At 42.4% G+C, this 15,662-nt stretch overlaps 1 protein-coding gene across 9 annotated transcripts in view; it reads left to right on the top strand.

Moving 5' to 3' along the window:
• The window catches only part of TJP2 (tight junction protein 2), a 117,466-nt gene that overhangs the window by 72,855 nt on the left and 28,949 nt on the right, over positions 1-15,662 (top strand). For all 9 annotated transcript variants that reach the window (XM_027615434.2, XM_035723627.1, XM_027615428.2 and 6 more), the window contains 4 exons: positions 6,342-6,395; positions 9,206-9,330; positions 10,618-10,720; positions 12,083-12,716. In XM_027615434.2, the coding sequence (XP_027471235.2) occupies positions 6,351-6,395; positions 9,206-9,330; positions 10,618-10,720; positions 12,083-12,716 (907 nt within the window). In that variant the 5' untranslated portion in view covers positions 6,342-6,350. The remainder of the gene's footprint in view (positions 1-6,341; positions 6,396-9,205; positions 9,331-10,617; positions 10,721-12,082; positions 12,717-15,662) is intronic.

Genomic DNA, 15,662 nt, shown 5'->3' with positions numbered 1-15,662 from the left:
AGTAGAGGCAGTGAAGACTTTTGGTTATCTGCCTTCTGGTTGGTTTTTAACATGTTTATGTAAAATGTAGGATTTTACCTGTTTGGCCAAGATGTTTCGGAGGGAAAAAACAACTTGAGGACATTTTAAAAAGACAGATCAAATTTAACTATTTGTCTTTGTCCCTTTCTCTTCATTCTTTATGTAAATACCTTACTGTTAAATAGAGTTTATTTATTGTAGAAAATTAGCTCCCTTTAACTTTCCGTGATGTCTAGGAATGACTCATTATAATATCAAAGGAGTTATAATTAACACAATTTACATGAAAAGTGAAAGTAACGAGGGACTGGGGAGAAGCACACTGAAGATGCTCCTGGTGCATGGGGTGTTGACTGGGGTGGAAAGGAGACCAGGGAGTTGTGCACCCCACTGCTCCCCTAGAGCTAAATGATCTCTCCCTCGCCTGCCTTCCATGCATCTCTCAAATTATTACCACCACCCTCTTTCCCTTTTCCAGTCGAGTGATCACACTTTCTTCTGCTCTTTTACTTTGCAAAGTCTGGGCTTAAAAAATATTTGGTATAATGTCCCTGTCTAGGAATCGGGTACACCTTGATGTTAACTCATATGCCCCCCTCCCCTGTTTTTGGAACTTATAAAATGTTTAGGGCACATAAAGGAATTATGTGTCTAAATCACAGAGCTGAGTTATAAAACAAAACTCGTGACCTTGAGCCCATCATGCACACCATGGAGCCTCACCAAGATGGATACAAAATCCTTTCTCTGCCTCTTCCCCAGATCACTTCATCCTGAAGTTTGTGGTTTTCATTCCCTTGCTTTTTTTTTCTTCATAGTTTTACCACACACATACACATATGCATCCCTAAACAAAATTTCCTTAAAGAAAAAATTAGTTTTGTTTGCGCTTTATTGTGGTTAAAAACAAAACAAAACAAAAAAAAAAACCAAACCCACAGAACATGAAACTTAGCATCTTAACTATTCTCTATTTTTTAATTTTTTTTATTTTTAAAGATTTATTTGAGAGAGAGCAAGAAAGAGAGAATACGAGTGGTGTGAGGGGCAGGGGGAGAAGCAGGCTCTCTGCTGAGCAGGAAGCCCCATGTGGGGCCCGACCCCGGGAGTCCAGGATGGTGACCTGAGCCTGAGCCAAAGACGACACTTAACCTACTGAGCCATCCAGGCGCCCCAGCATCTTAACTATTTTTGAGTGCACAGTGCAGTAGTGCTGAACATGTTCACATTGTGAAACACTGTTTGCTTTCTGAACTATATAAGAATGGTATCACGCTCTGCACATTCTTCTAGGATGTTTATCACCCAACATTCTGTTTGAGTTGCATCTGTGTTGTGGTATGTGTGGCTCTAATTTTTCATTACAGTATATTGCATTTTAATAATATATTACAATTTATTTGTCTCTTCAGCTCTTGATAGGTATTTGGGTTGTTTCCAGGTTTTGGCTGTTGAGAATGTTGCTGCTGTGAATGCTCTTTGTGTGTATCCTCGTCACTTATTCATACATTCCCCTCGGGCCTCTGTCCCGGAGAGAAATCATTGCAGCATGGAGTATGTGTGTCTTTGACTCTGATACATGTGAGTCCTTCCTGGGGTCCTGTATGTAAAGCTCCTCAGAGCTAAACAGCAGCCTGCTGGCTTTCACACAGAGAGTGTCTGAATATTGATAGCATTTCTGGGATCTGGGCATAGCCCAGCACAGGTTGGGTGGGGCCCAAGCCCAGTGGCCCAGTTTGAGAGGCATGAGCTGAAGCCCTCAGCTAAGCTGCTGTGCTGGCAGCCTGTCCCTGGGGGTATCCCCAGAGATGATGTTCTGAGGAATGTGTGACTGTGTGGGGTGCTCTTTGTTTTCCAAAAGGTATTTAGATAGATGAGGCAGGAAGACACTCAGTGATTTTCTTTTTGGGCACAACATGGTTTGTAAACACTCCATGGGCTTTGGTGTTTTTTAATTTGCCAGTGTATCAAAAGGGCCACAAATCACATGCTTGGAGCTTAGTAAACATTTTTGAATGAATGAATGAATGACTAAGTGAGCGAGTGAATGAAGGGTTTTCTCTCCGACCTTCATAAAAAGTCATAGTTCTGTGGGCCAGTAAGTACACGGTTATGGTATATATTAATAGCTTTCAAAAGAGCTATTAAAATGTATTTTTACTTCAGTTTCCTCACCTTTAAAAAAGAAGGTTTTAAATTAATCACTTACTGTAACAGAATATATATTCTTTTAATATTATGTTTAAGTAGTTAATAGTTTATGTCACAGCCCACTAACCCTAGGTAAGGAAGAAGCCACTTGTAATCTGATTAGTTCATACAAGTTGGTGAACTCTTTGGACACCTGGCAAGGTCTGATTGATAAATACTTAGTTCAGTCCTGTTGGGGTGGTAGTGATAGGAATAGGGGTTTAATTCTCTTTCTGATAAATCTAATTTAAATTACTCCTGTGGGCAAGGGTGCCTGGGTGGCTCAGTTGGTTAAGCGTCTGCCTGTGGCTCAGGTCTTGGGATGGAGCCCCACCTGGGCTCCCTGCTCAGCGGGGAGCTTGCATCTCCCTCTGCCTCTAACTCCCTCCCCGCCCCCCGACTCGGGTTCTCTCTCACTCGCTCAGCTCTCACTCAAATAAATAAATAAATAAATCTTAAAAAAAAAATTTACTCCTGTGGGCAGCATAGGAATACATAGATAGTATAATCTCATTATGGAGGAACAGTGAATTTCAAAAGCCAGGTTCATTCCACTTGGGAAACATTTAAAAAATAAAGTTTTGTAGCAACTCATTCATTTGGCTAAATGATAATTTTTTTTTAAGATTTTATTTATTTGACAGAGAAAGACAGAGCGAGAGAGGGAACACAAGCAGTGGGAGTGGGAGAGGGAGAGGGAGAAGCCAGCTTCCCGTGGAGCAGGGAGCCCGATGCGGGGCTCGATCCCAGGACCCTGGGGCCACGACCTGAGCCGAAGGCAGACGCTTAATGACTGAGCCACCCAGGCGCCCATTTATTTTTTTTGAAACCACTAGTTTTTCTTAAATTATTTTAATTTGTGTATTAGTAAGGCCTTTTATTTATATAATTATATTTCTTTGTGTCCTTATGTTTTAGAAATTTCCTATTAAAAAACGTAGCTGGGGGTACCTGGGTGGCTCAGTCGGTTAGGCATCAGACTCTTGATTTCGGGTTAGGTCATGGTATCAGGGTCATGAGATTGAGCCTTGCCTTGGGTTCCACATTGGGCATGGAGCCTGCTTATGGTTCTCTCTCTCATTTTCCCTCTGCGCCCTCCCACCTGTTCACTCATACTCTCTCTAAAATAATTAAACAGCTGCACCTTCTTTGTTTTTAATCCATCCTTACAGTCTGCCTATATTTATTGTGATTACTTTTTTATATTCATCTATATTCTAGTTTATGTTTTATATTTGTGCTGTTTTTTCTAAATTTCCCCTTTTGCCTTTTTTGGATTGACTTTGGTTTTTTGTTTCATTTTTCCCTCTGCTATGTTGGAAGTTATGTACTTACTATAAGTATTCCTATAGTGGTTACCACAGAAAACTTAAGTAGATTTAACTCAGTGAAGTTCAGAATTAATTAGTTTAATTCTGCTCCTGAATAAAACATTTAGAATAATCTAATTATGTTAAAGTCTTCTGGATTTACATGCAGTGTTGCCCAGTGCTTTGGTTCTATCTTGTTTAACCCTAAAAAATTACACATTATTATTACAGTTGAATATAGCCAGTATGTTCAGGTTTACTCACATTCCTTCTTGCATCTTGGGCCTTACTTCTGGTATTATTTTCCTTTTTTCTGAAATATCCTTTGGAAATTGTTTTATTGCTGGTCTAGGGTAGTAATCTCTCCCAATTTTTATTTTTTAAAACATGTCTTTTCTGCCCTTTTTAAATTAACATGTATTGTTTTTAAAAATATTATTCTATTGATTTGGGGCTTCCATCATTGCTGTTTAGAAGTCTGCTGTTAGGGGCACCTGGGTGGCTCAGTTGGTTAAGCGTCTGCCTTCAGCTCAGGTCATGATCAGGGATTGAGTCCTGCATCAGGCTCCCTGCTCACAGGGATTTGTATTTCCCTGATGCCAAGTGATGTTGAGCATCTCTTCATGTGTCTGTTGGCCATTTGTACATCTTCTTTGGAGAAATGTCTTCTGCCCGTTTCTTGATTGGATTATTTGTTCTTTGAGTGTTGAGTTTGATAAGTCCTTTATAGATTTTGGATACTAGCCCTTTATCTGATAAGACATTTGCAAATACCTTCTCCCATTCTGTCAGTTGTCTTTTGGTTTTGTCGACTGTTTCCTTTGCTGTGCAAAAAAGCTTTTTATCTTGATGAAATCGCAATAGTTTATTTTGCCCTTGTTTCCTTTGCCTTTGGAGATGTGTCTAGCAAGAAGTTGCTGCGGCCGAGGTCACAGAGGTTGCTTCCTGTGTTCTCCTTTAGGATTTTGATGGATTCCTGTCTCACATTTACGTCTTTCAGTCATTTTGAGTCTATTTTTGTGTATGGTGTAAGGAAATGGTTCAGTTTCTTCCTTCTGCATGTGACTGCCCAATTTTCCCAACACTATTGTTGAAGAGACTCTCTTTTTTCCATTGGATATTCTTTCCTGCTTTGCCGAAGATTAATTGACCACAGAGTTGAGGGTACATTTCTGGGTTCTCTCTTCTGTTCCATTGATCTGTGTGTCTAAAATTTTTTTTTTTAAGATTTTATTTATTTGAGAGAGAGAGAAGCAGACTCCCTGAGTCGGGAGCCCAAGTGGGGCTCAATCCCAGGACCCCAAGATCATGACCTGAGCCGAAGGTAGATACTTAACTGACAGCGACACCCTGTCCCCTTTTAATTTCTTATGATAAACTTCATATTGTACCTACTTCTCTGAGTCTGTGACTGATATTTCCAATATTTATAGTCTTTGACTCTGAGGTTTTCTGTTTCTTTCAACTCTCATTCATAATAACTTGTTATGTGTGTATGCATTCAAATTGTGAACTCATGTTCCTCAGATACTTACCTGGGGGATTCTCTGAAACCTGTGTTTTAGTATGTTCCTTGGAGAGAATTTGCATTTGCCTCTCTGTACCTGTGTGGCACTACCATGCAGAACCACTTTGAGTGTGTTTTGAGGAGGTATAGTTGTGTCTGTAATATGAATTGTAGTCCCAAACTTGCGTGAGTATAGGTCTTTTGATAGGAATGCTCCAGAGAGATATTTTTAGTTATTTCCACTCTGCTCAGAGTCGAGGATGAGTTAGGCGTGTGTCCCTGCCATCTCCATCAGCCTAATGGTATTTTTTCCCCCACTACATCCAGTCCGATTTAATCTCCACCCTGTTTGGATCCTACATTTTCTCTCTCTTCCCAGCCTCCTGTTCAAATGTCTGCTTCAATGCTGGTTTATCTCTCTGGCTTTGAGCTCTCTTGGTATTTCTAGCCTTTAAGGATTTCTCCCCAAAGGCAGCCTGCATTTAATGGATTATTATTAGTATTTTTAAACTGATAGCTACCAATTTCAGGCCTTTCTAGGCATGTATTTTGGAATATTGTCAGAAACTGAAGCCTCCATTGATTTATGCAGGCATTTTCATCTTTCACGTCCAGCAGTACTGATGGAGAAGAGGTTACCCAACTGGGGACTCTCTGAGAAGGCCAGGGATTCCTTTAGACATAAAAATGTGTAAAATTTGCCTTAGAGATCACCCTTGACAGGAAGGGAGGGAGCAGTGATTTAAAAAAAAAAAAAAAAAAAAGAATAAAAAAAAATCTGTTTGAAACTCTAGATTTCAGGGCGCCTGGGTGGCATAGTGCGTTAAGTGTCCAACTCTTGGTTTCAGCTCAGGTCACGATCTTGAGGTCATGAGATTGAGCCCCAATTCAGGCTCTGCGCTCAGCAGTCTGCTTGGGATTCTCTCTGTCTCTCCCCATGCCTCTGTATGCTGGCTCTCTTGCTCAAGTAAAGGAAGGAAGGAAAGGAAGGAAGGAAGGAAGGAAACTCTAGATTTCTTTTTTGAGGGATTTTATAATGATTGTTTTGGCATGATGATAGTAAAAAAGCCCAACACTTAATATTTATATATCTCTTATGTATTTCACTAATTTTCTAGTATTGTTAAGACTGCCATTTGATTGAAGGAGTGTTTGAAAATCGGTAATACAATGTTCCTTAAAAATACCAACTCTTTTTGGTTTGTAGAATGTATGAACTGGACTTTATATTGAGACATTTTACTTGATAGCTTTATTTCTAGCATTGAAATGTTTGTGGTTTTAATCAAATTGGTCTTACTGTTTTAAAACAGGCTCCAGGCATGGAAGAACTGATATGGGAACAGTACACTGTGACCCTACAAAAGGTGAGTGCGGTACAGTTCATATACGCTACAATTACGTCCTTAAATTTACAGGTCATGGGTCTTACTCATTTTTGCCCAAACAGAGTTATTCCCCCTTAAGGTGGATGATGCATTGTAGCTTGCAATAATTACTGCATTATCAAAGATTTGCATGCTATTTATATTTTTTGGTTAAGGTCTGTATAATAGAAAATTATAGAGGTTATTTAGTGTATTCACTTATCTCTAAACAGAATAGGCTGTGAAAAAAGAGAAAAGGAGGGGAGAAATGGAAATAACTCGTACTGTTTAAGGATGTTGAGGTAACTTCTACAACTTCTATAACTTTTTTTTAAAAGATTTTTATTCATTTATTTGACAGAGAGCACACACAAGCAGGGCAAGCGGCAGGGAGAGGAGAAGCAGGCTCCCCACTGAGCAGGGAGCCTGATGCGGGGCTCGATCCCCAGGACCCTGGGATCACGACCTGAGCCAGAGGCAGACACTTAACTGACTGAGCCACCCAGGCACCCCAATTTTTTTTTTAAAGATTTTATTTATTCATTTGCGAGAGAGACAGAAAGAGAGCACGAGCAGGGGGGAGAGGGAGAGGGGGAGGGAGAAGCAGGCTCCCTACTGAGCAGAGAGCCTGATGCGGGTTCGATCCCAGGATTCCAGGATCATGAGCTGAACTGAAGGCAGCCACTTAACCAACTGAGCCACCCAGGCGCCCCAGGTACCCGAGCTTTGATAATTTTAATTGTAACATATGAAGTCCAAACTAAATTTTGAAACATTGGTTTAGCAGTCAGGAGACATGGTGTATTCCTTGTCCCACTCACGATTATATTAAGAGGTGCTGAGTTAATTAGATTAAAAAAAATCTTCCCCTCTTGCCCATGGTATTGAAAATAGAAGTAGTACCAGATACAAATGTATTTCACTTAATTTTTAAAGTTATTTCACAGGTATTGCTCCTCTTGATTAAATGAGGTAATACAAACAGCTTCTAGTACATGGAGTCCAGCACATAATGGTTGCTTAATATATGTTCTTTTCCTTTTTATTCTTATGACAGCAGAGTTTGAGGTAGGCACGACAGGTGTTAGCCCCACTGGAGATAAGCACAGCCACGGAGAGTCTGTATGTGATCTGTGTGCAGCTGGGCTGACCTGAACAGTCCCAGGGTCTTATTCCTTCAGCTGCCCGGTCAGCATCTCTGTGACTTTTGTGGGCTCCGCTGGGATCTTGGTCCTGCTCTGAATCCCTCCAGGCTCTGGATTCTAAAGTTCCTCAGAGAGAGTTTTCCTTTGACCCATAGAACTGTGAACTTTTCAAACCCTGACTTCGGTGAAAAGTTAGTTCCTGTATAAATGAATTAAATTAATCCTGGCAGAAAAAAACCCAGATCAGTGCTTAGGTGCCGAAACTTCTGGAGCAGTGACATAACACGATTTCTGCTGGTGAGTGGTTCCCCCCTGAGTCTTAATTTTCAACTGTAGTCCTCTTCTGACTCTTTTCTATACCCTGCCTGCAGCATTTCACATACCCCTTGAGTGGCAAAGATGAGCGACATTTTAGGTCTAGTATAGAGGATGGAGCTACCTATGTATAAACTAGCCACCTAGGTGATAGTGCTCCCCCATCCAAAGCCATGTAATTAAGGGACAATCGGCTAGCCTGTTTGGTGTTGCTAACTGTTGGTCTCCAGTTGGCACAGTGGGTCCCATGTGGGAAGTCTTCCATGGAGGCGGCGGGGCAGAGACATGGACTTTCTTTTATTCTCTGAGTACGTATCTGTAGTTATAATCACATATAGCCATATCATCTGGATGAAACCTTGGGAGCTTAGCTTTATTAAAGGTTTTATTTTTAAATAATCCCTACACCCAACACATGGGGCTCGAACTCACAACCCCGAGATCAAGATTCACATGCTCCACCAACTGAGCCAGCCAGGTGCCCCGGGAGCTTAGCTTTTTTAAATACTGAAATGAATTAGGGTTATGTATTATCTGGGTTCACTGTTTTACATTTCTAGACCAATCATGATGTAATTAATCTGTATTTTCTGTCTTATATGCATGCAGGAAGGAGTTTAATGCTTTGCTCTCTCATAAGGTTTTTTAAATATTTTATTTATTTATTTGAGAGAGAGAGAGAGAGAGAGAGCATGAGAGGGAGGAGGGTCAGAGGGAGAAGCAGACTCCCTGCTCAGCAGGGAACCCGATGTGGGACTGGATCCCGGGACTCCAGGATCATGACCTGAGCCGAAGGCAGTCGCTTAACCAGCTGTCTCTCATAAGGTCTTAAAACTATGTTTATCTTCAGATTTTATGTTTAAAGTCCATTTACTTTTTTTTTTGTCACCCTATGTTAAAATGAAACCACCAGTTCGCCTAACTTGAAAGTTAAAGGTATACTTTAAAAATAGGGTTTTAGCACAGATGCAGTTGTGACTGAAGCTGTTGCAGCCCAGGCCAGGATATGAGAACAGGTATGACTGGCGGTTTGAATAGCACATCCCGGTTTGGACAGAAGATGTTATTTCCCACCCCCTGCCAGCTTCTACTGAGACCTCCAGTCTATGCTATCAGTCTTTTATGGCTTTTCACAAGACTGTTTCTTTTAGATAAGGAATTTCCCTTTATAAACCTGTCAGCTAACCATGATGGCTTTATTTTGTTTCTTGTTTCTGGAAGCCCTCTGTTCCTGAGCTGTCTCTGGTTATTGGTTTGACCTTTATTTTATTGAGTGCTTGTAATAAATCCTGAAAGCCACTTACGGAAGGACTTTTATTTTTTAATTTTTCTCTTAACTCCAATGAACAGGATTCCAAAAGAGGATTTGGAATTGCAGTGTCTGGAGGCAGAGACAACCCCCACTTTGAAAATGGAGAAACGTCAATTGTCATTTCTGATGTGCTCCCGGGTGGGCCCGCTGATGGGCTGCTTCAGTGAGTGTCCTTGTGCCCCAGCCCAGCCCCTGCCCGCCCCACTGGTTGGTTCTAGACAGGGTGCTTGGGGGGGCGGTGCACTTAAAAAAAAAAAGAGCTTTTATATAAACAGACGTTTGATGGGAGGATGGGGTAACTGGGTGAAGAACATTAGGGAGGGCCCGTGATGTAATAAGCACTGGGTGTTATATAAGACTGATGAATCACTGAACTCTCTACCTCTGAAACTAATAATACACTATTAATTGAATTTAAATTAAAAAAACCATTTTAAAAAAAGGTAAGTTTTTAAGTAAGAATTGAGACCGTAACACACCATGTTTTAACAATCCCCAAACCTTTGGAAACATCCAAACTTTGGAGGGAGGAGAACAGTCATTTCCACAGGGAAATAGTTATAACTATCACAGCTATCATTCATTTCTGAATGTGAAGTACAAAATCAGCATGTTTTCCCCTTATCCCCAACACGTTATATTTATTTTACCTTATATTCATTCAGAATTTAATGAGGATACTTTGGCTTAATGATGATCTGATATGTAAGAAGAATGTGGAAATTGGGAAAATTTAGTACATGAAAACACAGATTTTCCAATTTCCACCCTTCTGGTCTGAGGAGATTATGCCATTTTAAAAGATGCATATCTGAGTTCCCTTGGGATAATTTCTCAGGGCAGAATCTAAAATTAATTATATGACTGCCTTGGCCAGAGAGCTTAAAAGTTTAGGTTCTGTTGGCATTTCATGTCTGTATGGTCATTTCTGAGTCAGCAGTCTTTCATACAGAGGGCAGTGTAGAATTAAAAAATATTTGGGATGAGATAAGTAAGGTTTTAATGACTTCAAAATTTCTTTAATAATCTGAGGCCAACTCCTGATCTCTTCCCCTCCCCTTAAAAACACAGGTGGGTATCAACCTGCTTTGGGGGCTATTTATAGACTTCCTGAAGCCCACCATGCACCTTGTGTGGGCAGGGAGGGCCTGATGCAGAAGTTCCTTTTGTGCCTAGATCTTGCCACTGCTCAGTGCCTCCTGGAAGAACCCTTTGGTGTGGGTCATCCCCCGCCGGTTTCCAGTAGACAGTGTCAGAAGTGGGCTGAGCCTCTCATAGGTTCCTTCCTAAGAAGGGCTTACAGTGAATTGACTGATTTAGACTCAGGAGTCATGACACTGAATCTTTTAAGCATTTGGGTCAATTTGCTTCTTCTGTGTGTTCCTAAATAAACAATTTACAGTGAATAGATGGGAGTATTTCACATCTTGTTTTTATTTTTTGTTTGCAGAGAAAATGACAGGGTGGTCATGGTTAATGGCACCCCCATGGAGGATGTGCTTCATTCATTTGCTGTTCAGCAGCTGAGAAAAAGTGGGAAGATCGCTGCCATTGTAAGCTCTGGGTTTGCTTTCAGCTTGCCTCAACAGCATCTTGTTTCAATGCTCAGAAGAAAATTACCACTTGCTTTTAAGCACTTGACAGAATTATATAATTTAGGGGCTGCTAATTTCTTGTTTCCTCTACTTTGGGGTGACGTTATGAATGATACTAAGATGTAAGTAATCTCTCCCTGCGTTTTCCTCATCCTTCTCCTAACTTTCAGTGATTCTCTTATCTCAGGAACCGGGCTAGACAATCAGAGGATTAACTAGATTGAGAACACTTGTAAAACAGCATTAATATAGAAAGTAAATTTCAGCTCAAAAACCCATTTGTAAAGGCCCAAACAAGATCTGTCATGTCTCAGTGAACTAAACTGTCTTAGGAGATATTGGCAGTCTGTAGCATTCATTCAATTATTTGCTCACTCATTCATTCAGCAAACACTGGTTGAGAATCAGCTATGAGCCAGAGCTTGGAGCAGGGAATGCTTACTCCAGCCAGGCAAATGGACACATGCAGCAAAAATTGGAATACAGTATGTTTTAAAGGCAGTGCTAGGGAGATGTACCGGGTATGTGGTATTTTTTTTTCAACTGTATATTATGAAATTTTCAAACAAAAAGTTCAAAGATTAGTGTAATAAACAATATATCTTGTACAGTTGTACAGTGTTAATATTCTACCATCTTCACCTGATTTTTCTATGTATACATATTTCTGGTGAACCATTTGAAAGAAAGTTGCAGAGAGGACAGTGTCAATCCTATTTACTTTAGCATACATGTCCTAAATAAGGACATTCTTCTACATAACTATAACACTATCATCCATTCTAAGGACATTAATAGTGATGTTAAAGTATCATCTAATATCCAGTCCAAAATCCCAAGACATGTTTGAGAAAAGACTTTTCTTCCCCATCCAGGATCCAGTCAGAGCTCAATCACAGCTCAATCACTGCACTGGGTCCTTATCTCTTTAGTGCCTTTTTAATCTAGAAGGGTCCTTCTTTCTCCTTGCCTTCCCACGTGCACAGCCACCCCCCCCCCATTAATGACATTGACTTTTGGATGAATCTGGGCAGTTGTATCTAGAATGTCTCAATTTCTGGACTTTTATAACTTAGTGATTTAAAGTTCCTTGATGCTATTCATACTCTTGAGTAGAAGCAGATTTTCCGAGGCACTGTGTTCAGAGTTAATACTCATTGCCTTATACTCAACCCTGTGTGGTATTTTTTTTACCCGAGGAACCAGAGGCTTAGTGAGTCGAGGGGGACAGAGATTTACTGAAAAGAGAACCAGGGCTGGGCTCTTAACCACTCTATTTAATTGTCATTGTCCTGCATTCCCACCGTGTTTGGGTGACAGGTGGTCAAGAGGCCGCGGAAGGTCCAGCTGGCCCCACCCCAGGGCAGCCCACCTGTTGATGAGGATGACCGTGCTTTTGAGGTGATGGACGAGTTCGACGGCCGAAGTGCCCGCAGCGGGTACAGCGAGAGGAGCGGGCGCGGCAGCCACGGTGGGCGCAGCCACAGCTGGGCGGACAGTCCCGAGAGGGGGCGTCCCCACGAGCGGGCGCGGAGCCGAGAGCGCGAGCGCAGCCGCGGCCGGAGCCTGGAGCGCGGTTTGGACGCCGACGGCTACGGGCGGGCCCGGGAGCACAGCCGCGGCCGGAGCCTGGAGCGGGGCCTGGACCACGACGAGTGCGGGCGGGCCCGAGAGCGCAGCCGCGGCCGGAGCACTGACCGGGCCTATGACCAGTATGACCAGGCCTACGACCGGGGCTATGACAGCGCCTACGACCGCACCTACAGCCCAGAGGCGGACTACGGCCACAGGGCCCAGCCCGATGCCCGGTACTCGGCGCCCCGGAGCCGCAGCCGTGAGCACTTGCACTCCCGCAGCCCCAGCCCTGAGTTGAGGCGGCGGCCGGACCACGCAGGCCCCCCCGACTCGGACAGGCCCATCGGGGTCCTTCTGATGAAAAGCAAAGCGAATGAAGGTGGGCATCTCGATGAAGAAAAGCACTATTACAACAGCTAACTTCTTACGTGGCACTTACTGTGTGCCAAGCACTGACCCAAATGCTTGCACTGATTGGCTCATTTCTTCCTCATGACCACCATGTGGGAGTTTCTTATATCATTACATAGACGAGGAAAGTGAGGCACAGAAAAGTTCATTAAGTTGCGCAAAGCTGTCATTACTGGCAGAACCAGACTGCAGAAAGGTGGCTTTAAACTCCTAGGCCAGGGGTTCTCTACCTTGCTGTAAATGCAGATTCTCAGGCCCCAGCTCAGCCCCACAGAATCAGAAACACTGAGGAGAGCCCTTGGAGTCTGTGTGTTAGCAAGCTCTCCTGGTGAGCCTGGTGTAGCTAAGTGGTAAAACCACGGGAGTGGATAGGACTCTAGCTGATCTTGAGTTTTTGCTCTATGTCAGGCCTGTGCTGAATAAATACTCTTACTCCTCACCAGAAGCCTGTGTGGTAGGTAGGAGACTTCATTCCTGTTGTACAGTGGGGAGGACCATGGTGCAGAGAGGTTTTGGCCCACAGATGAGGTGGGCCCTATCCCAGGCTGCCTGTCCCACACTGCATTCCTTGGAGCACTTGCACACCCTTCATTTCATCCAGAATTCACTAAAGTCCCATGTGGCAGCTAGAGAAGCCAGCAGTACCTGTAGTTTAGGTGACAATCTGAAACTCTGAGAAGGGAAGTGACTTGCCCACATCTTGAAGCCAGTAAGTACGTGGTGGAGCCAGAAGTTGAACTCCATCTCCCGGAAGTAGGTATCAGAAAAAAGTAGGTGAATGAACAGGGCTTTAGAACCAGTGCAGGGATGCTCCTTGCATCACTTCTTGGTTCTGACTTTTTAAATTACTTGCAACATATCTTTTCTCTCCTTTTGTTCTCTAATTCTCCTTCCAAGAGGAAAAGAGATGAAGAGCACCCCAGAAGGCAAAGGGAACTTCTTGCCCTTTAGATTGGGAATTTGCATTTCAAATGGCCTGAGGAAAGGGTTTGTTTTGTTTTTACTTCTAATGGAACACAAAGTCAAGTTATAGAACTAGGTGTCCATTACAATACCTGAAGAATAACACAGGGTTGTGAGTAACGGTGCGCAGAGGCCAGTCCCAGAAAACAAAGAAATAGAGGTTGCACTATCTGTGAGTAATATGCATCTTAGGAGGTTTAAGGATTCTATAGAATCCTTCTATCTATAGAATGACATACTAATTCATCAGCTCCCAAGAACTGTACAGTAGCAACAGCTCTGCTCCCAGACTGAAAGGTGGACTGTAGAGAAATTTTGGGAATGACTTGGCATGAGACCTCTTTCAGAGAGGCCTGATGCACATTCTATAGGACTGGTACCCCAGGTTTTTGAGTTACCCAAGGCAATGCTTTTCAAACTTCTCCTCCTCCCCTTTCTCTTCCTCGCCTCCTCCCCCTTTCCCTTCTTCCCTTCTCCTCTCCTTCCACCACAGAAGACCCACATCTTGCAAACAATCATGGATGCACCTCTGTATCAAAAACTTGAACAAGCCTTTCATGGAATAGTACTTATTCTCTGTGATGCATTCTGAGAGGTTCCATTACATGAAATTTTTAAAATGCTGTTCGTAACTAAACTGATTTCAAGACTCACTAATGAGTTGTAACCCAAAATTTGAAAAAATCTTGTCTGTTTTAAGAGATTGCCCAAGTCATGCCTGGTCTTAGGAATATTACCAAGGATAAAAGGGGCTTATGCCTTTGCTGCGATAGCATTTTACTCCTCCTAGGTCATTTTGTTATTTAAACTTGGAATTCATTGGGAAAAAAAAAGTTCCATTTTTTTTTTTAAAGCTATTTTGCCACCGTTTGCTAGGATTCACAATAATTTAGCTATCACAGGCTAGGGCTGCACAAAAATTAAAGAAATCCAGCAGTAGGCAAGACCTATATTTAAGAAAAATATGATCCATTTATATGGCCTGCTGTTACATTTCATGGGCACCAGATAGCTTTGCTGGTAAATATCTTAGAAACTGGTCAACTTATTTTTTCTCCATTTAAGAGATGCCCCAAATAAACCAAAATAACCTATCTGCAACTGTACAGTAAGACTGCAGCTTTTAAGAGGATAGAGGAATTGTTGATACATGAGAAAGAAGTCATCATTCAAGCTGTCTCAGCCTTCTGTTCTGGGCTGTGAGGCTGTTTAACTAGTAGGGAATTGTCATCCATGAAGAAGATGCTGTTTTACCCTTCATTATTCTTTCTTGTCAGCTTCCTAAAGGGGTGGGGGTGGACCTCAACACTTTTAATCGTTGTAGTAAGATCTGATGCTTACTGTAAAGCACTTGAAATTTATCTCAGAGAACTGGTGGTCGCCAGAGGGGAGGTGGGTGAGGGGATGGGTGAAATAGATGAAGGGGATCACTTACTGTGATGAGCACTGACTCATGTATAAAATTGTTGAATCAGGGGCACCTGGGTGGCTCAGTAGGTTGAGCTTCCTTCCGACTCTTGGTTTCGGCTTAGGTCATGATTTCGCAGTTGTGGGATTGGGCCCCGTGTTGGGCTCTGTGCTCAGCTCAGAGTCTCCTTCAGATTCTCTCTCCCTCTCTCTCCTGCTCACTCTCTCTCTCAAATAAATTAATAAAAATAGAATCTTTAAATTGTGGTATCATTGGGGCGCCTGGGTGGCTCAGTTAAGCGACTGCCTTCAGCTCAGGTCATGATCCCGGGGTCCTGGGATCAAGCCCCACATCGGGCTCCCTGCTCAGCGGGGAGCCTGCTTCTCCCTCTGCCTCCCCTGCTTGTGCTCGTTCTCTCTCTCTCTCGCCCTCAAATAAATCTTTCAAAAAAATAGTTTTATCATAATATTGTATACCTGAAACTAATATAACATTGTATGTTAATTATACTTGAATAAAAATGTATCTTTAAATCTACTTCAT

This window comes from Zalophus californianus, chromosome 13 (genome assembly GCF_009762305.2).
Source record: "Zalophus californianus isolate mZalCal1 chromosome 13, mZalCal1.pri.v2, whole genome shotgun sequence".
NCBI lineage: Eukaryota > Metazoa > Chordata > Mammalia > Carnivora > Otariidae > Zalophus > Zalophus californianus.
This window is presented reverse-complemented; position numbering and strand designations above follow the sequence as displayed.